The 25,160-nt window shown below is 44.8% G+C and overlaps 1 protein-coding gene across 5 annotated transcripts in view; it reads left to right on the top strand.

The window, feature by feature from the left end:
- FRMD4B (FERM domain containing 4B) overlaps window positions 1-25,160 on the top strand; it is a 133,103-nt gene that overhangs the window by 55,606 nt on the left and 52,337 nt on the right. For 4 of the 5 annotated variants that reach the window (XM_069866315.1, XM_069866314.1, XM_069866316.1 and 1 more), the window contains exons 2-5: window positions 13,236-13,301; window positions 14,009-14,103; window positions 16,265-16,357; window positions 21,107-21,191. In XM_069866315.1, coding sequence (XP_069722416.1) covers window positions 13,236-13,301; window positions 14,009-14,103; window positions 16,265-16,357; window positions 21,107-21,191 — 339 coding nt within the window. Of the gene's footprint in view, window positions 1-1,631; window positions 1,654-13,235; window positions 13,302-14,008; window positions 14,104-16,264; window positions 16,358-21,106; window positions 21,192-25,160 lie in introns of those variants that run through there. The other variant, XM_069866317.1, reaches the window with a different exon arrangement.

Here is a 25,160-nt window from a genome sequence, read left to right as displayed (position 1 = left end):
AATAGATCCTGGGATTATAAAAATTGGGGTGGTAAGGTCTTCACGGTTTGTCCTCTCTCTGTGCAGTGGGTGCTCGGTTGGGAGCATAAATAATCAAAGGAGAGCATCCAGCTAAAGGCAAAGAAGTTGTTCTTGCTCCCAGGTGATGTGGTCTTGGTGCATGTCCAGAGCTCCTCCCTGTTCTGGTAGCATTTCATGATATTCCACCTGGCCTGTATCTTCCAGCCCATGTTGGTCCTGGGCTGTGTTGTTCCCTTAGTATCAGTCTTCCTACCATAATTTATGCAGCCAGAGGATGTGAGTCAGTGGTGGGATTGAAGAGCTTGCTGTACTCGCATCACGTAAAGGAGATTAATAATACTGAGCTGTGTTGTGGAGGAGGAAGAGGCTTGTATTTTAGAATTTGAAGTAACTGCATGTTTGAGAACTGGATATTACAGCCTCCATTTTTTATTTTCTGTTTTTGGTGAAAGCAATGTTATTAAGTTATCTGATGTTTCTTTTGGAGAGGAGCTCAGGTTTTGTGCCCCTCCTGACAATTAGAATTCATGTATCAAAGCCCGAATGAATGTGAAGCCTTCTAGGTTGATGCAACAGAGCAGGAGAAATCGGGGAGTGGAGCTGGATGTCCTTTTAAGGTGTAACTTGATGTTTTGCATATAGAAAAGAATCCTGCAAAGGAAGCAGCAGGTAGATGCTTTACTTCTGCACATCTCTCTCAGCAGCAAACTGCACTCCTGGAGACCATCCCTGACCCCAGAACAAATTCAGATTGACAGCCAAGGGTGTAAACTCTGTCCACACTCCGGTTCCTTCCCTGACGTGGTGGCCCGCATTGGAGACAGTGGATCAAAGTGTTTTTTGGAAAGGAGCCAGTGGAATCCACTGTATCTGAGGGTACTTGTCTCAGCAGGGACATATGGAGATGTGAATGTATGAAACTAGGATAGGCATGCTGCGATGACCAGCTCTGGCTATCTTCATTTACCCAAATACCTTCTGACTGGTAGCTAAGCATCCCGGCTGCTGCAGGACTAATATTGCAATCCCAGGGGTTGAATGGTCAAGTGGAGGCAACTAAGTTTTAGTGCTATGCCAGGTCTTAGCATGGGGGCCCCTTCTGTCTCCTGGGCAGGGATATGCAGGGACGAAGAGCCGGAGGGGCGACAGCAGCTCCCAGCAAGCACAGAGTTGTTGGTGCAGGGGTCTCTGCCTGCCTGGTGCAGCACAGGGGGCTGTTCTCACAGCGAGCTGTCACTGCCTAGGGCTGGCATCTTGTGCTGTGCTTTTGGTTGGTAACTGCTGGTTTTTTACTTGGTTCCGTTTCATAATAATGGGGTTAATATTACAAAGGAAAAAGTAGTAATTGTAATGCTCTCCCAGCTCGCCTTCATTTTTAACAATCACGTTTCAACCTCTTGTGTCCCTTGACTCATACTGGAAGGGCTTTTGTTTCTGAATCTGTAATCAAAGCAACAAATGTGAAGGTTACTTCCTTGAGATTATATGGCAACGGAAGAAGTCTGGGATCGTGCCTCCCTTCTTCCCCTGACTTCAATGTACAGAAAACATGAAGGCTTAGTATATGCACGCTGTTGAGTACTTCTTGGGTTTCTCCAGTCCTCTTAAGCAAGCAGGGTGTGTGATTTGGAGGTAAGAGACTGTGTTTTGATTTCTGATGCTTATCAGGGGCAGATAATATTGTTTAGTGTTGTTACATTGTGCCTCAACATAAACGTCGTGCAAACCTCGGAGCTGTGAGTGCAGGAGAGAAGGCAGACAGAAAGCAGCATGGAGCAAAGTGAATTATCTTTGGGGTACATCAGAATTGCAGGCTGAAACGTTTTTGCTTGTAGGTTACTTTGCCCTGAGAGACATCAGTCTATAGAAATTTCTTTGCATCTCTTGCACTCCATTGTGGAGATAAGGGTCTGTTTGTTTACTCCCAGCATTTACAGCTGCTTTTTCCTGCCTTTGTTTTAAGTGCTGCCTTAGCAAAGTGCTAAATGTAGGCTTGATTCTGCTAACTTTGCTGCAGCTGGAGAGCAGGACTGTAATTTTTGACTGCGGAGAAAATATATTTTCAGAGATTACCCTTATAGGCTACTCTGAGATATGATTTATGCCAAACAAAGCACAGATTCATAAGTCCAGAAAAAAGGCAGTCAGTGCCTGGTACAGTAGCCCCTTTCAGCATCTATTAAATGTCTCATCAGTAAGGTCCCCATTGCTCTTGCCCCCTTCTCCCCCCAAAAAAAAACCGTCAAGAAGAGGTTGGCACTGAAGATGCAGCAGTGCACATGGAGCTTGTTAACAGCTGTTGAGAAAGAGCCTTTGATCCGAAGTGCTTGTTTTGATTTAAAAGTGAAGTGTGGAACAGTCCAAATCCATTAACTCCCCTTCGAGTGCCTGGCAAGGTGCTGGCTGCCAGGCATTCATGGCTGGGCAGGCTGGCTCCTTGCTGCAGAAACACTGCTCAGTGCCTGTTGCAGCCAATATCCACTATTTTGACTTTTTCCAAAGATCTTGGGATTTCAGGCTTGGCTTGGTTTATTTGCTTGCTGTTTATATTTTTTTAAGAGTTACAGAAGTTAAAGGGAATTCAGAGGGATTGTGATATAGCCCTTTCTTTTTTTTAAATTATTTTTCATCGTCTGCTTACCTAATGTCTGTTCAGTGCTGGTGTCTGGGTTTCCTCAGGGGCTGCTGCCAAGCGTGAGAGCAGCTGGAAAAGTCCAGGGGGATCATGGGGACAGCGTAGGGGATGACCTTGGTGAAAGGACCCCGGTGGGGAAGTGCAGGAGGAGATAGAAGATACCCTCAGAAGATGTGGTGCTGCCCGGAGAAGATGGCAGATATTTGGTCAGGGCTTGCTTCACCTGTGTCTCCTGTCTCAGGTGTCTTCCCTCCAAAACCCATCCTGGGGTGAGCAGGGAGGTGGTGGAGAAGCAACAAGTGTGGTGGACGGGACAGAGGAGCAGCCTGTGAGAAGCTGTCGAAGAGATGGAGAATTTCACGGCTGGAAAGAATCAAAGAGTCATCACAGGGTGGCAGGGTGTGAGTCTCTGTGGATGGGGAACCCCTTGCTAACGGTTTTTAAGTCTTCTGTAGCTATTCCTGTAACAAGGGTGGCTGAGTTTGTTTCAAGCAGGTCAGGAGTGGCTTCTAGGATGAAATAAAAGACAGGGAACGTTACCAGAAGTGCTTCACAGAGTATTTCTTGAGACTCCTGTTGCAGAGGCTTAAGCAAAGTAGCAGGAGCTTAACTGATTTGCCTCCAACTTTGTGCTGAGGACCGAAGGCCAGAACAGGTTGCCTGCCCCTTGGTGGGTACCATGTCCAGTCCAGAGCGAGTGCAGAGAAGAGCAACAAAGCTGGTGAAGGGGCTGGAGAACAGGCCTGATGAGGAGCGGCTGAGAGATCTGGGGGTGTTTAGCCTGGAGAAGAGGAGGCTGAGGGGAGACCTCATTGCTCTCTATAACTACCTGAAAGGAGGTTGTAGAGAGGAGGGAGCTGGCCTCTTCTCCCAAGTGACAGGGGACAGGACAAGAGGGAATGGCCTCAAGCTCTGCCGGGGGAGGTTTAGGCTGGACATTAGGAAAAAGTGTTTCACAGAAAGGGTCATTGGGCACTGGCAGAGGCTGCCCAGGGAGGTGGTTGATTCACCTTCCCTGGAGGTGTTTAAGGCGTGGGTGGATGAGGTGCTGAGGGACATGGTTTAGTGTTTGATGGGAATGGTTGGACTCGATGATCTGGTGGGTCTCTTCCAACCTGGTTATTCTATGATTCTACTACTTGTAGTAGGACAGAGGATGCTGCTGCCTCCTCCCAGTGCTCCTTCTGGGGCCAACACTGCATTTGCTCTATTTGGTAGTGTTGGAAAAGATCTCCAATCCCACAAGATCTTCCCCCTCCCTGCCTGAAGTTCCCAGGAGATTGCACTGGAACAAAATATCACCGTGGGCTTGTGCACAGTAATGACCTAACTACAGTGCCTCAGTGCTGTCAGTGATAAGCATTTTTCCACCAGACACTAATTTGTTAGCTGTGTTCTGTCAAGGAGAGCAGATGTTGGATGAAGTATTTCATTGTCTTGATAGTTGTGGCAGATTTGCACTGATTGTTTCCTGTTAATTTTCCTGATTTTTAGGATTAGCTGTTGAGTTCCGTGTCTATTCTTTTCTTGTTGTTATTTTAAATATAATGAAAAGCGGTAGGAATGGTGACATCAGCACCCATGGAATGATGTGAACAATTTGAGAAACAGTTTGGTTTTGAGTGTGGTGTACCTTTATTTAATATAAGGAGAATATTGATGCAATGAGAGGGCTGTTCCTTCAATGAGATGGCTAACCTCTCTCCCTTTGTCAGAGGGATGAAGTGTCTACTGATAACACTACTGGCAAGATCTCCTGGCCTTTGGCAGCGATGGTAGAGGTGAGATGTTATCTGGATGTCTCTTGTCAGCTGAAAACTGGAGGTGGGGGGGCACAGCTGAATCAGCCAAGGCTCTTTTGCAGCAGTACATTTCTACCTCTTGCTGTGGGAAGCAATTCTGTCTGCACACTTGTAGAATGCTCATTCACCTGCTGGTGCAGAGCTTGTGCATGGGTGAACACCTTCTGCCCACCCCAGTGTGGGAGGGAGCAGCAGAAAGTATGTGAAACCACATACTGAATAGCTTCAGAGAAGGGAACCACACTGCAAAACTGCCTTGTGGGGAAAAGGGGTTAGCTTTTTACCTTGCACATTCCTGGTAGAGACCAAAAGGCAGTATCTTCTCTGTTTTTATTTTGCTCTTGGCAAAGGGCTTTATCTTGTGGTTGGGATACTGTATTTATCATTTTGCAGGAGATTTGTTCCCAGGTTTTTCATTTATCACTGGTTTTGGGGGTTATGGGTTTTTTATTATTATTATTTGTTTAATTGCAGTGTGCTCATCGTTATTTCTGAGCATTGCATTTAGAGCGTTTTGGGAGAGGAGGATGAGATTTAGACCCCAACATCCTGCCCCAGTGAGTGGGATGTCTTGACCATAGGAGGCTGAGCCTGTTGTCTTGTACAAATTAGCAAGCTATCTGTAAAGCAAGCGAGAGTCCCTTGCAATGAGACATAGTAGAGTAAATGGGGAGAAGCTGGCTCTTGGCCCTGAAAAGCCACAATGTGTGCAGTGAGGGAGAGCACTTGGGTTGTTACTTTGCCAGATTTTTTTAGTGGCTCAGCTAGTTGGGTGTACATAGAAGTCAGTTGATACTCTGCAGGAGCCAGCTTTTTTCATTGTATCTTCAGTTCATGTGGCTATTTTAGGGAGGTGCCATACAACCCAGAGAGCCGCTCACCCCACCCGTTCCAGGCAGTGTATTTCATCTCTTAAATCTTTGCCAAACTTCAGCAGAGCCAACTTTTCCATGGAAAGCATCATCAAAGGGGCATTTGTACAAGCTTGTGCTTATAAGTAAGTTTTCTCCAGCCTGTCTCATCTTAAAACATTATTTCTGTGTGTTTCATATTCAGTCTGGTCTTCAAGTGTCTGTCCCTGCCTGGCTGCTCCTGAGAGCAGCACAGGAACACCCTGAGGTTGGGAATGGCTGTGTACAGTTCTTGCGATTGCTGTGGGTAAATATCCCAGGAGTCTGGGGATGAGAGTGTTCAGAGCCAGGGTGGGCTCTGCAGCACTTGGGACGGATGGGGCTGGCGCTTGGAGTCACCCTGATGAGGTGAGATGGGTCCTACAACTTGGCTTGCCGTAGCACAGCGGGTGAGAAATGCAGCCAGCCACTTCAGTACATCTCTGGCTATTTAACATTAAGCAGATACTGGCTTCTGTTAATGTTAATAGCAAGATAACAAATGATTTAAGGCAAAATACCGGCCCTATTAAAGTTAATGGCAAAATTCATTGACTACCTTGGAGTCAGGACTTCAGCCAAGGGTTTCTTTATGTCTTGAAGATTAAGAAGGAGAGGCAGTATGTCTGGAGACGTGGTTTGACCCCTGTAAAGCTGGTGGGAGCTCTGCCACTGCCTTCAAAGGGATCATGTCAAGTTTTATAGTGCCTTCATGAGCTAGGCTGCAGCACTGCAGCACGGAACCCACTGGCATGCGGGGCTGGCATGTACAGAGACTGGAGGGAAACCCGAGTTTTTGAATACAGAGCCAAGCCTTTGTGTTTTGCAGGAGTTATCAGTGAGTCTAGAAGACTTTAAGGGGAGTGTGACCATGCAGATGAGGCATCATTTGGGGCTTTTTGTATTGCACCCCTTGCTGGCAAAGGAGATGATGGAGAGGTGCTTAGAGGGATGTGATGTGGCAGTGGAATGGGGGAATGTTTCTCTTCCCCAGATCTTAACTGGTGGGAGGGTGGAGCATCTCCAACCTCTACCTATCTGTTTCCCACTGAGCACTTTCAACCGTGGGACCTTCTGTGATGGGGACCTCTGCTGGGTTGGGGAGGGCCCGTGGACAGCAAACAGGCTGACGAGAAGCATGCATCAAGGCATTTTTGGAGATCTATGTGGATCCTTTAAAAAGCTTCTATAGAAATGCTGGTATGAAACCAAACTCTTGTTTATTTTTCTTATTCTTTAAAGCTCTGAGCAATTTTGAGTGCTGGAACACTGTGATGCTTTGCTCTCCCAACAGACACTCGGAAACTCTGAGGTCATTTCAAGGATTATAACTTTTTTCCTTCTTCCCCTTCAGCTGTATGCAGGCCCCTTCCTTCCAGGACAGGCAAAGGCTTTTATTTTCCTGAGATGTGCCTACTTAGGGCAGCTCCGTATTGCAATACATTCTTGCATCTAATTTCATATTTTTATCAGGCCGTGCACGTTTACAGGCCAGACGTAAGCCAGCCAGTTGTATCAAAGTCAATGAAGCGATGCTGATCTAAGGCAGCTGAGGATCTGATCCTAAATGCCTTCAGGAAGGAAGGGGGGAAAAAAAAATACTGAAATGCTGATGAAAATCTGAGGTCAGTGTAGGGGCTTCAATCTTAAGCTTTGAAATCTCTCACAGGCTTACGAGTTACGGAAGAGAGGCTTGGGAAAAGAAAAAACCAACCAACCCTTACAGGAAATTACTGGTGATGTTTTATAGCTGGTTAACTGCAGCTCAGGTAGGGATGAAATTCTCTTAAGTGCAAGTCTGATTCTCTGGGCTCTTACGCTTGCAAAGCGGTGCTGCTGCCTTGGAGCCACTGGTCAAAAGCCAGGAGGCATGATTTTGGAGGCCCCTTGCTGCAGGCTTTGTGGGGGCTGTGTTGGTGTGGCAAAGGGACAGCTTTTCTGAACTAACCGTGTGCCTCTTGTAAGCGGGTGAGGAATATTGCTCTTTTTTTAATTTGTTATCCATATGATTTTCTCCCCTGCTGTGACTGCTTGAGCCACCTGCTTGTTTCAGGAAAAAATGATCCAATCTTTACAATCCATTTGTAATGATGCACCACAGCCCAATTTCTTGCTTTTAAACAGCAGGCTAAAGGCTTCGTTTGGCCATTTATTTAGTGAAAATCAGTGCAGGTTTTTTGTACCTGTAAAATCTCTTCTGGGGCTTACTCACCTGGCATTGGAATTTAATTTCACGTGGTTATCTTGCAAGGAGCTTGTGGAAGTAAGATGCACAGTTCTGCACAGATGGGACCAAATTCCTGGTGTCACATTTGAGTGTTTGCCAGGCAAAGCCCCTGAGGATGCTCAGTATCAGCCATACCTGGAGAAAAGGGGTTTGTCTTGGGAGGAAGGGAAGAGGTTTGCCACTTCTAAAACGTTTCACTTGGAGTTTGGGCTGTTAGAGACCTGAAGCCTCACCGGATGGAGGGTGGAGGAGAGGATAAAGCTTACAGGAATTTGTTTACATGCATGCAGGATCCTGGCACAGCCTTCTTGTCCCCGGGCAGGGATGCAGTTGTGCCAGAAGTGTGTGCTGAAGCCCAGACCATGGCACGTCCCAAAAGAGAGCAGCTGGGATGCATATACAGACCTCCAACCATTTCAGTGGTAGAAACTGTTCCAGGGCTGGTTTTTTTGTTTGTTTGGGGTTTTTTTTTTTGGTTTTGTTTTGTTTTGTTTCTGCACTCTCTAGTAGTAAAGACTCCAGACCTGAAAACCAAAAAGGCTTAAAAATAGGAATTGGTGAGAGACGGTGCCAGCTATGCCAAGTGATGTTTCTGTAATTTGTTGAGTTCTGGGAGGTGAAATCTGGTCTGGAGGGAGTGCACCACATTCAGGTTTGCTTCTGACACAAACCCTTCATGACTCATGATTTCTCATTCCTAAGTTACAGTTCAGGAGATAAGTTATTCTATCAGCTTTTTTTTTTTTTGCTTAAGTTTTTTTGAGGTTTCCTGTTTACACCCTAATTACTTTTTTCTTTTACTTGTTTTTTTCTAACTGGATGACACACATGGTTGTCTAAAAATATTGTATGTAATGACCAGCTTCAAACAGGGAGGACGTTTCTGCTGAAGAGAAATAGTATAAATATCCTGCATATGTTTTGTTTTCCCAAATAAACATTCAGGCTCAGGATGTCACAGGGAATTACTTTAAGTAGCCAAGTAGTAGGGTTTTTTTTCTGTGTTGCTGTTTTTTTTCTTTTTAAGGGTCTCATGTTTTGGGAAATCTGCTTCAATGATTTTAGGTAGAGAACTTGTAATTTTTGTGTCATAAGTGAGATGGAGGAAAAAAAAGGAGGATTCTTTATTTTCTGGCTAGATGAAACTTTTCTGAACTTGTTAACCTGCTACATAGAATCACAGTCTCACCCTATGGTTTTAATTTCCACACATGGAGATTCTGAGAATTGTGTGTTTTTTCTCCATTATTTGCATTTTTTTACTCAAGATCTGGGTAAGCAGCATTTTTGCTAAAAGGCCCAAAGCCAGTACCTGCCTGTAAGTTAGGAAAGCTGCAATGTTTTGATATTATTGTATTTCTGCATTGGACAGGGTTTGTCTCTTTTTCATTACGTGTGTTTGAGATTTTATTACTTGTGTGCAAAGCATAATGAGTGACTTTGGGGAAACAATAAGAATCCGGTATCTCAGTATGATTTTGCAAAAAATAGGTCTGTGCATTACGTCACTCCATTAATTTCCCTTTTGGGAGTGAGATGAGATACAAGGATACTTCATGAATTTTATGCTGATACTTCTTTTACTGGATAAGAGCTTAAATATTAGGCTTTAAAAGCTAACTGTGAAAAAGACCAACTTGGGGCATGTTGCAAAAATATAGTGGAATTGTTTATTTGTATAGACAATGTAAAATCAATAAGAATAAGCTGAAAACAGATGTGTGTGTATATGTCTCAAGACTGCTCATGCCACCTCTTAATTGAGCCAGCCAGCTGTGCTCATCTCATGATGGATTGGTTCAAGTACATTGAAAATCAGTTATATTGTTCAGATTAGCAAGGCATACTGAATAAAAGATGAAAGAAAATGTATCCGCAAGGGGCTCCCGAGGGTGTTGGGTCTTTGAGGAGCCCAGCACCCTGAGAGATGGGGAGCCAAGTACGAGTCTCTTCCCAGAGCGAGAGGAAACAGGCCTGTGAGCAGATATGCTGCAGGGAAATAAATCATGCTGGTCTTATTGGGGGCGTTAAAAACAAATCCTTTACTGCTTCAGCTGGAAATGCTCAGGGTCTCTGGCTGCTGAGCTGAAGGCATTTTTCCATGGCCAAAATCCCTTATGTATTTAGTGATACTGTGGTTGTGAAGTCCTCTTCACGGAGCTCTCCAGCTTTTCTTCAGGAAAAAGTAGAGGACCAGGACATTGACATCTGTGACTGTGCTGGAGCGTGTGGTGTTGCTGCACCGAAGCAGCGTTGCACCTCTGCCTCATTGCACTGGGGCAATACAGGGTGAGTGGAAGGTCATTGATAATCCGAAGCTTGTGAGTTGGTCTTGTGGAAGCAATAGCCTCTGAAACTTGTAGTTCTACCCCTGTATGAATGAGACTTGTCGAATGTGAGTACTGCCTTGAATAGAGAAGCCCTGTCCGCACAATGGAGGAGGGAGTTGTCTGCTGGAGGTGACCTCTCTAGTGGGCCACATTCCTGATGCAGGATGGGCTGGTGTTGTTCTGTGAAAGTAATTGGGAGTCATTTGTTTGTAAGTGTGAGTAAGCCAAGTGAAGTGCGCTTTGTCCCATCAGGAATGGGGTGGGAGTACTTGGAGTGAGCTCTCACACAGCTGCAGAAACCTGGGTGCTGGTCACTGAAACCCTGTGTTTGCAAGGGGAGGTTTGGGGCTGGTGTTTGAACTATCCTAGTTAACACTACTTTGTTCAGGGATCAGAGCCTTCCAAATGCAAAGCTGGTAGTCAACCTGGGAGCTTTGCATTCCTCAACTGGGCTGTGGTGCCACGCAGTGAGTATCCGTGTTGTACCTCTTAATCCAGGTAGAGAAAGCATCTTAGCAGGGATGGAGCCCTCAGATGTGCATGCATGGGCTAGGGGGGCAGAGGGCTGCAAGCAGCAAATAGAAAGGGCTTCAGAAACCCTCTCTTCTTCCTTGAGCTATCAGCTTGGGACATTGCCTTTGTGTCCCACCATGCAACAGAGCATTCCTGGGGTGACACAAGCCCATCGCTACACAGAGCTCTGGGGATGCACGTCGGAGCTGATAGGTTTGTCACAGTAATGGTGTTTCATGATTCTTTCTTGCCAAGTACTCTAGCATCTTCTGCAGTGTCTTGACTGAGCTTTCCAGTACTCTGGGAAACAGCTCTATTTCTTCTGAGATCAATTTCCTGGAGATTCAGGTATCTAAACATTATCTGTATCTATATGTGTAAATCAGGCTTTTAAGTTTGTGTCCTTATTTTCTCACATCAATAAAATCAGGGCTAATTACTTGTTGCCTATCTTCAGGGGTGTCATGAAACTTAATTACTTTTAAGGTGTTTTACAATTATCTTGGATAGCTGAATAGATTCACAGGTTATGGTTGGTATTTCTTTTATGTTTTAATCTTCCTGGCAACCTTCCTTTCTCCTCAGCACAAGGCTTTGTGGATGTGTTTGCTATAATAGAAACCCTTTTTACTTAACAATAGACAACCGAAGCAATTAAAATAGTCAGCAGTGATTAATGTGATTTCACTGGGTGAAAGCTAAAGCACCTAGCAATTAAATAATGGCAACCCTTGTGCTATCTCAAAGCAACAGATGGGGTATGATTTAAAAACACTGTTGGGTCACTTTGCAACAGGAGCAGATCGGTAACAGTGTGGCAGAGCCAGAAATATGCATCACCTCGAAGGGTGTGCTGATGAAATGATTAATTGATGGTAACATGTGATTTCTTTATGAGTGCATAATGGCAGATCTTCAGCTTTCTGGAACAAATTGGACCCCTGATCAGATTGTAATAGATTTAAGGGTTCCAGGCAGCGTGTTTGAGTGGATAAATCGCAGGGAGTGTGCTGGAAGCTGAAATTGGAATGGTGCAGCTTTGCTCCCAGAACCCAAAGGAGAAAATGCTGGAAGCCGTGTCTTGCCAGGAGTGCAGAGCATGGGGCTGGTGCAGTACCGAGGGGTGCAGCTGTGGTTTGCACGGAGGACATGGACGCTGTCTCTGTGATGGTGCAGCCTCTGCTCTGATCCCTTGCACACACAACAGGTTGCTCTTCATCTGGTGCTTCTGTACAACTTCATGTCTACAGCAGCAGGATACGTGAAAAGGAAAGTCTGTCTTTCAGCTAGACACGCTCTGCAAATGATCCTTTTACCAGTATTGTTATTTTAGTGAGCAATGCGATGATAGATGTTTAGCAGTGCCAGAAATTGCCAGTACTGGTACCACAGGTGCTGTAGCCCTATTTTCCTGGACACTAGATGCTCATATCTGCCCAGTTTGCAGAGCTCCACGGGAGGGGGCTCCCTCACAGCTTTTAGTCAAAATGAGCTCAATTAGTTGAAACAATAATGCTTTGTTAATTTGGCTTCATGCGGCTGAAATGGGCTGGCTGGTGACAGAAGAGGCTGTGTTTTGATGGCCCTCACTGTGCAAACAGCCACGTGTTGAAAGGGAGGCAGTGCTGGGGGAAGGCCAGAGGTCTTTTTTTCAGTTATATTGCTATTGAATATAAGCTATATTTATTTTTAAGTCTTTTATAAGGTTTGGATGTGCAGCATCTTGGGGCCAGGAGGTGATGAGGGGATGCTGGTGGCAACAGAGCTCAGACCTGTCCTTATCCCTGTCCCTGTGGAGCCAGAGGGATGTGAAAGAAGGCGGCACTGTGTTGATCTTTAATCCCTCTGGGACCCCCTATCTAAGCAAACCACCCTCAGCCTCTGCTCACAGATAGGAATTTATAGTCTGAGAGAAGCTTGTGCTGTCAGGAAAATGAGTTACTCTGAGGCTGAGAGAAGAAATATAAAAGTCAGATTTCCTTCCCCAGCTGTCACCCATAGAGCATTGTAAAGTCAGTCCTCACCAAAGCAGACAAGAGGTCCAGAAATAGAACAAATTTTAAATAATGTAAAAGCTTTCATGGAAATGTATTAGATTTCAAAAGGGCAGATATTAAAAGGGCCTAATGGCTTAATGGGCAGCTATTTGAGAATTTCTCTCCTCTTAAAAAGAGAGAAAGACATGTTGTATGCAAGAAATCAATGTGACACAGAGCGGGAACCAAGGTGATCCAGTTGTAATGTTAGAAGTTGTGAAGCTCATCCTGTTCTTAATCATTCAGTTCAATCGCCTGTCTTGACGTGTGCAAACACCTGTAGAAGAATCCTATGGAGGCAATGGGTTCTAATGCTGGTGAAAGCATTAATGTACTGGTAGAGACTCCATCTAGAGACCGGGGACCAAATTTGGGCTGACTCATGTGCAGGGATGGTTGGATGGATGGCAGTTTCACAGGTCCCCTCCTCACCAGAGCACAAGGCTATTGCTGCTGCTTGTGGCTATGGTACTAGTTGCACTGGCACATCCTCAGATTAAATTCTCACAGCATTTATGTCACTTCTATCTGATCCTGAGTGCTGCTAAGCACCCTTAATGCGGATTTGAGGGTGATGGGAGCCAAGAGTGCTGAGGCAGCTCTCCAGACTGAGACCTTGGAGAAGGATTCTCAGCTTCAGTATGGAGTCGATGTGCTTATCAGTGCAGGTTAAACACTTGCTACGCTCTGTACTTGCCGCTGAGCCACGTGTGGGCCTGTGCAAGCCAGAAAAGCCATAGATCCTGCCCTTCTTTACAGGGCTGTGTTGTTGTCTTTGCAGATGACAGAGGGCCGGCACTGCCAGGTGCATCTCCTTGATGACAGGAACTTGGAGCTGCTGGTTCAGGTACAAACTCCTCTGTTTTTGGGCACCAGTAGCACAGGGCCAGATTTCTCTGCTTATTTTCTTTAGGAGTGATGTTGGGGGGTGGTGCAGAAGTGATATTTGAAGAAAAATTATCTCTTACTAGAGTAACTCATAGAAGTGGAATAAACAGGCATGCTTTAAGGTGTGCGTGCTCCTCCTTAGACCCAAATTAGCAGGAGGATTTCCCTTAGGCATTAGTGCCTGATGGGCAAAATATCTGCCATCAGTTCCACATGTAGCTTCTCATCTGCTTTCACCAAAGTTTATGAATTGAACCCCTTATGGCAGTGTTTTCCTGTCATTTAGAAGGGAAGAAAAGTCTGTTTGGGGGGATGTGTTTTATTCCCATAACAGAACTTAAAGCATGAGATCCTTTAGTACGCTATTTCCTTAATTGGAAAGTCCCTCCTGCTGCAAGAGCAGGAAAGCCTGAGCTGTTCCATTTCTCCCCTGGAAAGAGGAACACAGCAGTCAGTCCGTGCACTTCAGCTTGATGTTGCGGGTTAAGTACATAATTGTCTCTCAGACTCCCTCAAGTCTGATGGAGGCACCTTGTGTATTGAGTTGTACAACAGGGTTTTAACTTGGCTGTGTGTACTTAAATATCAATATTTGCAGAGAAAAGTTTTAATTCATTTCAGTCCAGGCTTTTCATATATAATAAATTATTTTTATTATTTCAATAGCCCAAACTGTTGTCTCGGGAATTACTGGATCTGGTGGCTTCACACTTCAACTTGAAAGAAAAGGAGTATTTTGGAATAACTTTTATAGATGATACGTAAGTATGCTCATTTATTTTAAACAGCTGTGTGATTATTGAAATGTGAAACGTACCCCTGGCACCGTGGCAGCTCAGCCTGATGGAAAAATAACTTCTTAATTTGAAGAAGATAGTTTCTTCTACCCTGTGCTTTTTGACAGAGGAAAGGGGAAGGCACAAACCAGAAAATATTTTGAGTATATCTGCTGTGCACAAACCAGGGAATACTTTTAAAATACCTTCCTGATGCTTTGACTTTTCATGTTTGTCTGTCAAGGTGGAAAAAAATGATTCAGCAATAATTTCCCATGTGAAAACCCTTAGCTTTCCTACTCTATTTCAGTAACAAAGAAAAGGTTTTGCATTTATTTTCAAAATGAATTGCACCTATTGCTTTGCATTTCAATCTCAAATGTATTACTATCTTTTTTAAACCTAAACTTCCCTAGTACCAGTGAAATAAGAGGTTCTTCCTTGCCATAGAAAACTTCCCTCTGGCTTCTCTGTTACTTCTATCTATCTAAACTATTCTGTAGACTACCAGAAAGAGCTGCGAAAGCAGAATATGCTCAAATGTGCTCAATATGCTTTCTGGTAGCTGAAGTATGGTAAGCACATGGAGGTGTTTGTACTTTGTCATCGCTGCTGATGTGAGTGGGGCAGCTCAGGCAGCCACTGCTGCCCTTTCCTAGTGGCGCTGCTGGGCTGGGTGGGGTGCTGTGGCTGGGCTCTGGAGCACATGGGAGATGAATCCAGAGTTGGCTGGATTAATTGAAATTGCAGCTTGTGCTTAGACTAATCTATCAGCATTGCATTGAAGTGCTTCCCTGGACTCCCCGGACTGCTGGGTGCAGGGCATTGCTCCCCAGGGCCACTGTCTTCAGGAGAGTTACCTTCAGCTTCCCTGAAAAGCTGGAGCAGAGTTGCTTTGAGCGGTGTGGGAATGGAGTTGTGCACTAACACAGCACTGAGATAAACCACCTCTTTTCTGTGCTGCTCTCTGTTGCTGCTTTTTATGGTGTCCTGGGTGGAAGACTTCACCTGCAAATCATGTCAGAGCTGTGTTTGGGTCCACCCTACCAAGGCAGTTCCCATCTGCAGGTGCAGGGCTAGCTGATGGAGCTGGTAGGAGCCGCTCGCTCTGAGATCCTTGCCACAGCACTGTTATTTTTGCCAGCCACTCTCATCTGGGGCTCTCCCTAGAATATATTTACCACATCCTTGTCCTTTCAAGTGTTAGAAAACACTTTCTTCCAGCTCTTCTGTAAATCCCTTGAGGATGCTGTTTGCACTTGGTTTATTTTTTCCCCAAGAAATGCTGCTGTGAAATTCTGGAGGTTTTTTGTTGCTACTACTACTTCATGATGAGCTTTAAAGCGCTGCCAGGTGAATACCTAAAAGATTTTTGGCTTCCCTAGGAACACCGCTGGGAGTCTAGAGGCTTCCTTGGGTGTAAGGGACTCGGCTGGGTGCTTGGAGTGAGCATGTGGCCTCTGGAGGGCACCCATGCCCCAGCCTTTGGGGCAGCCACAGACTGTGCTTCTCCTCAGCCTTGGCTCCTCAGGGAGGTTGTTGGGCTTTGGGAACATTTCTGGTTTCATTCTGGCTTCTTTCCAATTTCAGTCAGGGCAGTCACAGCACAGAGAACTGTTTTATACAGCTGCTGCATTAAATGACTGTGCCTGCAGTAAACCTCTCTGCTCTGAAACGGGAGTTTGTCATGCTGGGACTGGGGATGGCATCGAGCAGCCCCAGTGGGGTTTACAACCACGGAGCTCTGTGGTCCCTGTGCAGCATGAGACCTATTTCTGCTGTAGGCAAACATCCATCCTCTGCTACAGATCAGATCCCCCTGCTGTACAGGAGAAGTCAATGGAAGTGTCCCCATCTGTGGAAAAGGAGAGTAATTCAGTAATATTTTTTTTCTGGGTGCCATGCTATAGGTGGTGTGCTGCAGCTGAGAATATGTGCAGAGAGCGTTATCTACTATCCAAAAGTGAATTGCACCAAAATGTAGAAGTTAAGGAAAAAAGGAAATTGTGATTACTAGTTTGTCTGTCTCTGAGCCGAACCTCACGCTTGTTAAAGTAACACTTGGAGTATACACAAGTGCTGAAAATAACTCATTTCTGTATTTCCTGTTTCAGTTTTTAATCACCTCCCCAATCTCTTTCCATAGAGGTCAAAGCGTTTGGCTGCAGCTGGATCACAGAGTCCTGGATCATGACTTGCCCAAGAAACCAGGCCCTGCAACTTTGTACTTTGCCGTTAGGTGAGTAATTGTTTCCACCAAGAAAACATTACCACTTGAGTTTATCACTGGGGGGGGTTTGTTTAAAAGAACTGATTGTGGATTTGATAAAGGAAATAAATGTCAAAGTGCTACATTATTTTTAGAAGGAGATAAGGTCCTGGGTAAGTGCCTTTGTCTTTTGTATTTAACTACGAAATAAAGTAGTTTGGAACCTGCTACTTTTTAAACTGTTGACTAGGACATTGTTCCTAGTTCCTTTCATTTAAAACCTTGTATTTGAGATATCTGCTTTGTCTGACTTGTCTTTAATAGTGTTAAGCTTGTTTAAAATAATACAGTTTGTTTAAAAAAATCATACTTCTCCTTATTGTATTTACTTAAGGGTTATCTGAACTTGAAAGGGATTGCTAATGGCTTCTTTGCTCACATAGCTTAAGCCAATCCTCAGGAGAGAGTAAAATCCTTGGCAAAATGATGATTTTGGCCAATGTAATTGCATTACTTTGGGCTTTTTCTGGCAAAATTCTCCTGGTTAAAGGCCTAAAAAAAAAAGACATCCTACGAGACAGAGCTGTGCTGGCAGACAAGGCCAAGCATCATATTCTTAATATTGCTGGAGTTTTTGTTTTCCTTACAGTCTATGATGAAAATGAGAGCAGACTGACCTCATTCACTTTTCATATCTCAATAAATTTATGCCTTGTGTGCTTAATTATTTGAAGCACTTCCAAGGCAGAGGCTCTTGTGTAGCTGGGTCAGTTGGCACTGAAGACTCACCACGTCCTCCACACCCTCGTCATTGAGGGAACCGTTCAAACAAGCAGCACACTGTTTTTGCTGAATATGTGCTTATTTGTAGTGGAGTTCAGAGCTTATCTTCCCTTCCCTGACTTCCAACAGAAAGACAAAAGTCCATTTAAAAAGGAGTGATGGGGTCTTCTATATATTCACTGTGTTTGAGGATCTGGGATGCTAAAATTTATGACCACCCAAGAAAGCCTTGAAGGCAGTTATATGACTAACATTTCTTTGGTTTGGATTAGTACTGTTGGCTTGTGCTGTTCGTTTGGGCCCTCTTTGTTGCAAGATGGTCCTCTACAGAATAAGGTGTGCAGAGGCTCGGGAATGAGTTAATATGTGAGGAGTGGACTTGGGAAAATCAACATCTAGAAGCTGATTTTAAGCCAAACTACTCCAGGGTCATAAGATCCAAAACAAGCATTTGGCAGCCAAGGAGGTGGGCGGTCAATGAGTAGCATAGGAGGAAGAGGATAGGGAAATAATTAGCAGTATAGAAAAAAAAAAAACCACTTCAAAACCTGCAGTGCTCTACTTTGTTACAATGTTCTAGATAAATACCTGAGTCCAGGTGTTTGCTCCATGGCATATGCCTTGGCTGGTTAATTCATATATTTACCTCAGGTGAACACATCTGTTTTGTTATAGCCTATTCCTTAATTAAAATCCTATGAGAGCAGCCAAAATAGAGGTGTGGATGTGGCTTGAACGGAAAGCTAAGTTGGGTGTGGGACAAGTGGCATGGAGGGGATGGGCAGAGTGCCCCAGCGCTTGGCTCTCATTCCCCTAGGCCAGACAGCAGCCGTGCATGATGTGACAGCAGTGGATGCTGCTGCAGGAGCAGGATGTCCCTTGGACTGGGTGAGCCTTCCTTCACTGGATATGCCTTCTGTGTGTTTGAAATGCAAATATAATGAGTTAGTACTCTGAGCTTGTCTTATGACAAGTAGAAAATGTGCAACAGCATCATTTCTCAGTATCCTTCAGCACTGTGCTGGGCAGTCTCCAATGGCAATACTTGGAAGTGGGGGAGATCCCAAGATACCTGGTTATGACTGTCCTTTCATTCATAACTCATCAGCCTTGATATTTTGTGTTCAGTGATGAAACACATGAGAATCCTTTCAGATTTTAATTTTCTTCGGCTGGTATAAACTCACACCAGTCAAAGTTTTCATATGGCACATGCAGCTGGTGAAGGGCTCTATAATGTAGATTTATGACTTAGAAAGTGTCATTTTCATAGAATCATAGAATAACCAGGTTGGAAGAGACCCACCAGATCATTCCTATGAAAGTCCAACCATTCCTATCAAACACTAAACCATTCCCCTTAGCACCTCATCCACCCATCCTTTAAACACCTCCAGGGAAGGTGACTCAACCACCTCCCTGGGCAGCCTGTTCCAGTGCCTAATGACCCTTTCTGTGAAGAATGTCCAGCCTAAACCTCTCCTGGCAGAGCTTGAGGTCATTCCCTCTTGTCCTGTCCCCTGTCACTTGGGAGAAGAGGCCAGCACCCTCCTTTCTACAACCTCCTTTCAGGTAGTTGTAGAGAGCAATGAGGTCTCCCCTCAGCCTCCTCTTCTCCAGGCTAAACACCCCCAGCTCTCTCAGCCGTTCCTCATAAGGCCTGTTCTCCAGCCCCTTCACCAGCTTTGTTGCTCTTCTCTGGACTCGCTCCAGAGCCTCAACATCCTTCTTGTGGTGAGGGGCCCAGAACTGAACACAGGATTCGAGGAGCGGCTGGTTTTTTTTTTTTTTTTTTAGTTTCAAGGATGTTGACAGCATCAAAATAAAAGCAGAAAATACACTTTATGGTGTTCCCAAACATGCCTGTCATCCCCTGAACATCCTTATCTCTGTGGTCCAGTGTTTCCTGTCTGTACTGTGGTGTCAAGACCATGATGCAGCTTGTACCATGGAAATAATAGAACACACAGACTTGGCAGGAGTGGGGGCAACACCTCGGTGCCCTCTCCCTAAATCTGTAGATACTACAGTCTCCTGATCTGTACCAGCAGTAACTGGGAACTACCTCTTTTCAGAACCAGGGGTGCTATCCTGCTTCTGTCTCTGTCTGATTCTCAGCTGAAAGAAACTGCTAGTGCAAATGAGGTCAGTTGAGGAAAATCACCTTTTTGGTGCAGCAGAGGGAGGAAGGCTTTAGAAGGCTAAGGAAGGTCTGTGCCATCAAGGGCTGTTCTGGAAATGGTTGGGAAAGGACGAAGAGTGAGGCTCCTGCCCTCTGATGCTCTGCATTTTTGCAGAGAAACACTCAAGTGTATTTAAAGTGACGTTTAGCAAAGTCATTGGGAAAAAAATAAAATTATACTGGGTGTGATAAAGAGAGAGTGGAAATACCTGTGGTTCCTACAGATCTTGGTGAAAGGTGAGTCATGAAAATAAATAGCCTTTCAACTATCTGGGGCAGGCTGCTAGGCTTGAGTCTGCACCTTGGACTGGCTTGTAAAATGGATAAATTATCTCCTTGTCCTGCAGAGGCATGCTGGGGAGTGCTTTAAAATTAATTTGATGGAACATGCTGTAGGAATGAGAAATATTAAAACAATTAGTATTTAACGTATGGCTTGTCTCAAGACACAGCATAAATATTGCATACGTTCCTAACAAGTTTCTAAAGATGTTTCTAAAGCTAGCAGTTGCTAGTTTTACTGCTTCCTACTACACGCTCTGTGCTGCTGGTGTGGGCTTCTTCCAATGTCTTGCAAATCATCTACACCAAGAGATCAATGGCCAGAGCCTGAGGGTGTGAGGAGCCTTAGGAGCACTGTGGGACAGGGGTTGGCTTAGTTCTGATAAACAGTGGGTTGCATGCACTGTGTTGACCATCCAACCCTTCTGCTATCAAAAATAAGACATTAAGCCCTGGTGTGGTCTGCACTGCTCAGGCAGTGGTGGTAGCCCAAGTCTTTGCTTGGCCAGGACCAAAAGTGTATCTTCTCACTAGCATTAGGTGGGAGAGGGGTGGACCCAATGCATTCCTTCTTCATAAGGACTGCAGATATCCTGCTGTCAGACCCAGATACAAGAGGATCGACAGGACCGTGTTCACACAAATTTGTCTCTTTAAACTGAGTCAGCAGTTCCATGCTTCTCCAATTATAGATTTGTTTTCTCTACACCGTGTAATAGATCTCAGCACTGCTTGATTTGGTGCCCCAAGTGAGTCAGAGAAACACACAGACAGGTTATGTACAATTTTGCAGGATGCCAGTGGCATAGATGATGCTTGGTGTAGCTCTGTAACAAACTGGGACCCATCTGCTGACCTTGACTGGGCCAGAGAAACCAGCCATGAGATTCCTTTAGCTGGTAGTGCCCCTGTGGTGCGCTCGGGAAGGACGAAGCTGGAGACAGGCCCTGGAGGAAGGCAGTGAGCATTGTGCACTGTGGTGCCTGCAAGGCTGAGCCAGTTGAAGCCCTTCCATGGAGACCTCTGGATTTGGGGCTCCTGTCATTGTTAGGGTGGATGTACCCAATGAGATAGAGCTGACATGGAGGTGTTCATGTGCTTTTTTTTTTTTTTTTTTTGCTTGTCCTTTTTGCTTGGAGCACAGTTAATGGCTCACAGCCCATAGCTGTGCTGGGCTGGCTTCCCGACCTGCAACACGCTGCTTAGAATTACTTTTTCCACTTCTGTGTCTTTATCTGCATGGGAAGGATGCGCTTCACTCCTTTAGCATTTGACAGAGCTTTCAAATGAGATGAAAAGTCATCAGACATCTATGATCTGTTGAACAAGGAGTTTGTCATTCCCTGGGTGCTGTAAGCCTGATTTTTCTGCTTGTTTCCTCTTAATAGACAGGATATTAAGTGCAGTAGCTCATACTTCTTCTGTGCCATTTTATTACTAGAGAACAAAACACTGAGGAAATGAAATTATTTAGGAGGAAGATAAAACCTATTCAAGAAAGTAACGGTTTGGGGTTCTGTTTCATTTTTCAGGTTCTATATTGAAAGCATTTCCTTTCTCAAGGACAAAACTACGGTCGAGCTGTTCTTTCTGAATGCCAAGTCCTGTGTGCATCAGGTAAGCTCCAGCGTTCTTTTCAAGTTCTTTGTGCATTTCCCATTTATTACGTTACATAGTCCCGCAACTCACTAGGAGCTGTGTCTAATTTCTAGGTCTTATTGAAGTGTTAGAATCTCAGCGTGCTTTCTGTCCCCCTTCACTTAAATGCTGATGCTCCAAGCAAATGGATAAAGGATGGTGATGGTTTCCTAGTTTTGTTTTCACAGCCTCGCTGTGTGCTCACTGCCCTAGAATGAGTCGTGAATACTCAAAAGCTTTTAAGTTGTTTGAAATCTCGGTTATAACTTTGCAGATAGGCTCTCTCTCAGTGGCATATCCTTCTATACGCTGCATGATCAAGGCGAGCATCTCTGTACTGATCTCAAGTCATATTTGTCTCAAGAACAAAAGTCCTGTTCTGTGAACTTTTTTTCCTTAATTCAGTGAAGTAATAAAGTAATAAAGCCTATAAAGTAGTAATCAAAGCTAGTTAGTAAAATACTGTGCATATTAACTTTCTGGTTAAGAAGCTTCCACAGTTTTCTTAAAATGTTTGAAGTGCTAGAACATATTTTTTCAAGTTACTTAACAATATAGTAGCTAAAAACTCAAAAAAATGAAGTTGATTTGCTGCAGATGCATCCTGGTTTGAAAAAAGGGCAGCGTGGCAGCTGCTTTTCGTGTGCCCCTAGTAATCAGTGGGGCAATAGCAGCTGCATTTCAATGAACTTTACCCTAGCAATGCCTGATGTTTCTGGGATTTTCCAGTTAATGTCAAACTTGGGCTTCTGGCTTTACTTTTTTCCAGTCGTGGTTCAATCAGTTTAAAAGGGCCACTCAGTTCTTATAACCTTTTCTTGGAGAACAATCGTGCATCATTAGCTGGTGGTGGTGCTCAGTGTAGCAGACCAAAGTTTTCATCTTCTAACATGCTTCATATTTTAGAGGATTCTAATTCAGTATCCAATACTCATTATTTTATGGTGGGATCAGAAACACGATGTGGAAGTTGTTAATGGCAAAGCTGGGACTGTGCTTTGCTCAAGGATCACTTTCTGGAATAGTGGAGGAAACTGGGGCTTTTTTACAAAATGCTGAAGTGAATCTCCATTTGACATATCTGCCATTTTAAAGGGAGGGTCTTGGCAACTTGTAATTGTCTTTTCAGGGAAAACTGGAACACTTTAAACAGAAGCCACAAATTTTGGAAAATGGATCTAGTTTTAGGATAGAATGTGAAAAATGCCACTACTATTGAAATAACTGCTGTCAGGATCAAAACATTTGATACAAGTATATGTGTTTGTGTATGTATAAGCCACCAGAGAAAGCATAGGGGAAAAGCATGAAAAAACCTTTCCTCGCTGATCATAGACACACAAGTCATCAAACCAATAAGGAGCCACTTCTGGCCTGGATAAGTATTATTATTATTATTCAAGGAGCAGAACTTCATATTACTGAAATGAAGTGCTGATAACGCATGGAGTGCTGCAATAAGCAGACTGTGCATCATCCAGTTAAGTTCAGGGCTTCAGGAGCTGGGAGAGGTTTGAATGAAGGCTGGTTCCTATTTTCCCCCCATGGCTTTCAAAGTGTACTCTTTAATTGGCAACAACCTGAAGTGCTGGCTTCCCTGCTCCTGCAAGCAAAACTGCCAGAAGCGGAGAGGTTTTTCTGTCATGTCCAGTTTCTGTGGGCAGTGGAGGGATGGGTGCATTGTCTCCTCCCAAGAGAAGGATCTCTGTGGGCAGCACCAAGCAATTCAACATGTAAGGAAAGCCCAAAGCCTCTGCTCTGCCTGCAGCACTTTCTGTGCTGGGTGGCTCCTTGGTCCAGCTTCAGCAGAAGTCAGTTTATTTACTTTCAAGATGCATCTGGTCTTGTGGCTTTTAATCTTCAAATTTAGGTCCTCTAAAAATATTTTATCCTTCTTGGTGAAGCTATAATCAGTCACTAGGTTTCAAGTAGTGCTTGAAGTGCACGTGGGACCAATTCTCATAGTTAAGCCCACGGGAATTGGACAAGAGGATGCACAAAGGTACATCAGATGGACTTGCACAGCATGTCTGCTTCCATGGTGCTGCCAAGCTCCACTGAACTGTGGGGAAGGAGACACAGGCTGCAGGATGAGCGGTGTCTGCCTCTGAATATGAGCAGATCCCCAGCTCCAGTGAAGCAAGGGGTTGATGCTCACTGATGACAGTGAGGAATGTTCCCTGGCATTTCTCAGTCGTTAATCCAGCTCCGGGAGGCTAGACGTGCCTCAACTTAGCTTGGGTTTTTTTGTTTTTTTTTTTTTTCCTCCCCCTCTCCTTTCCTTGCTGCATTCATGGAGTGAAGAAACCTCAGTATCTCAAAAAGCGGCACCCTACGCCCAGCATCTGTGCCTGGGGTGCTCCTCAACGCGTGAGATGTGCTGGAGGATGCTCAGCTGGGGCCATACCCTGACCTCAATCTTTGTGTGAACCTTCTGCTGTGTGTGGGACAGGAATGTGTCTCAGAGGATAAATGCTGCAATACTGGGGTGTGAGCAGACCTACATGGATAAGATTGCTTATCGATTGCTAAGCCAGTCATGGTTTTGGCTTTCACAAAGCTATTTCCAAAGCTTTCACAGTAGGTTTTTCCCCACGGGGGACATGGTGCACGGAAGAGCCCAAATCCAGAGTGGTACAGAGCCTTGATGATTGAAAGAGTGTGTATTTGTCTTTTACACATTCCTGAGCACTGGCATGCATTGACCACACAGCAGTGTGTGGGTACTCATGCTTCCATGGTTTGTGTGCCTTAAAGGAAAACAGTTTCCTGAACAGAGGGTGAGAGGGTGATGTTGCCCTGCATGCAAGATGGTGTGTCTTGGTTCTCTGGCCAGCGCATAGGATGCAACCGTGAGAGGCAGCCAAAAGCGTGGGCAAATACAGCTGGTGCATTGGCAAAGCTTAGTGCCAGTCACCCCTGTGGGGATTTGTCCGTAGCTTCTGACGTTCAGAAGCTGCATCAGAAATGGATTTACAGTATTCTTTGAGAGATCTGCGAGCAACCCTATGTGTGAAATCCTGTTAAGTGGCTGTATCTAGTGAAAGAGCATCGTATCTCCTTAATGAAGTCCGGCAGCGTGTGTTGGCTGTCTTTTCCCAGATGACTCCAGAGAATTTTTCCTTCCAGCTGGATAAAAGTTCAGAATAAATAATAGAGTACATTAAATATATTAATTATTTAACATCACAAAATATGGATTCTGGGGTCGTTTAGCCTGGAGAAGAGGAGGCTGAGGGGAGACCTCATTGCTCTCTAAAACTACCTAAATGGAGATTCTGAGAGGAGGGTGCTGTCCGCTTCTCCCAAGTGACAGGGGACAGGACAAGAGGGAATGGTGTCAAGCTCCACCAGGGGAGCTTTAGGCTGAACATTAGGAAAAAATTGTTCACAGAAAGGGTCATTGGGCACTGGAACAGGCTGCCCAGGGAGGTGGTTGAGTCACCTTCCCTGGAGGTGTTTAAGGGATGGGTGGATGAGGTGCTGAGGAGTATGGTTTAGTATTTGATAAGAATGGTTGGACTCGATGATCCAGTGGGTCTTTTCCAACCTGGTGATTCTATGAATAATAAATAATGGAATAAACCCCTGTGTAACAGTTCTGAAAAGGGTCAAGGCTGGCTTGGTGCTCTGTAGTGCACAGCCATGCTGCTCTTCCTCACCTTTCAACTACACATTCCTTCCTGTAAATCTCTCTGCTCTTTTCTGCATATTTGGTACAAGTTTCCCCTTCCAGGGGTTGGAGGAATCTGGGGCTTGTGCATTTTGCAATCTATGTAGTTATTTTGGCAAGGAAAAGACAAGATAGACAATAAAATCTCTGCTGCCAAAAATGTATTTCTTTATTCTCTCTGCCCACTCCCCCACCTCTGTGCTCTTTTATACAGTGAAAGCCCTTTTGTGCTACTTGGACCTTTGCTGCCATGCAGCAGACTTGTGCATCCTCTA

Source organism: Phaenicophaeus curvirostris, chromosome 11 (genome assembly GCF_032191515.1).
Source record: "Phaenicophaeus curvirostris isolate KB17595 chromosome 11, BPBGC_Pcur_1.0, whole genome shotgun sequence".
NCBI classification, from domain to species: domain Eukaryota; kingdom Metazoa; phylum Chordata; class Aves; order Cuculiformes; family Cuculidae; genus Phaenicophaeus; species Phaenicophaeus curvirostris.
This window is presented reverse-complemented; position numbering and strand designations above follow the sequence as displayed.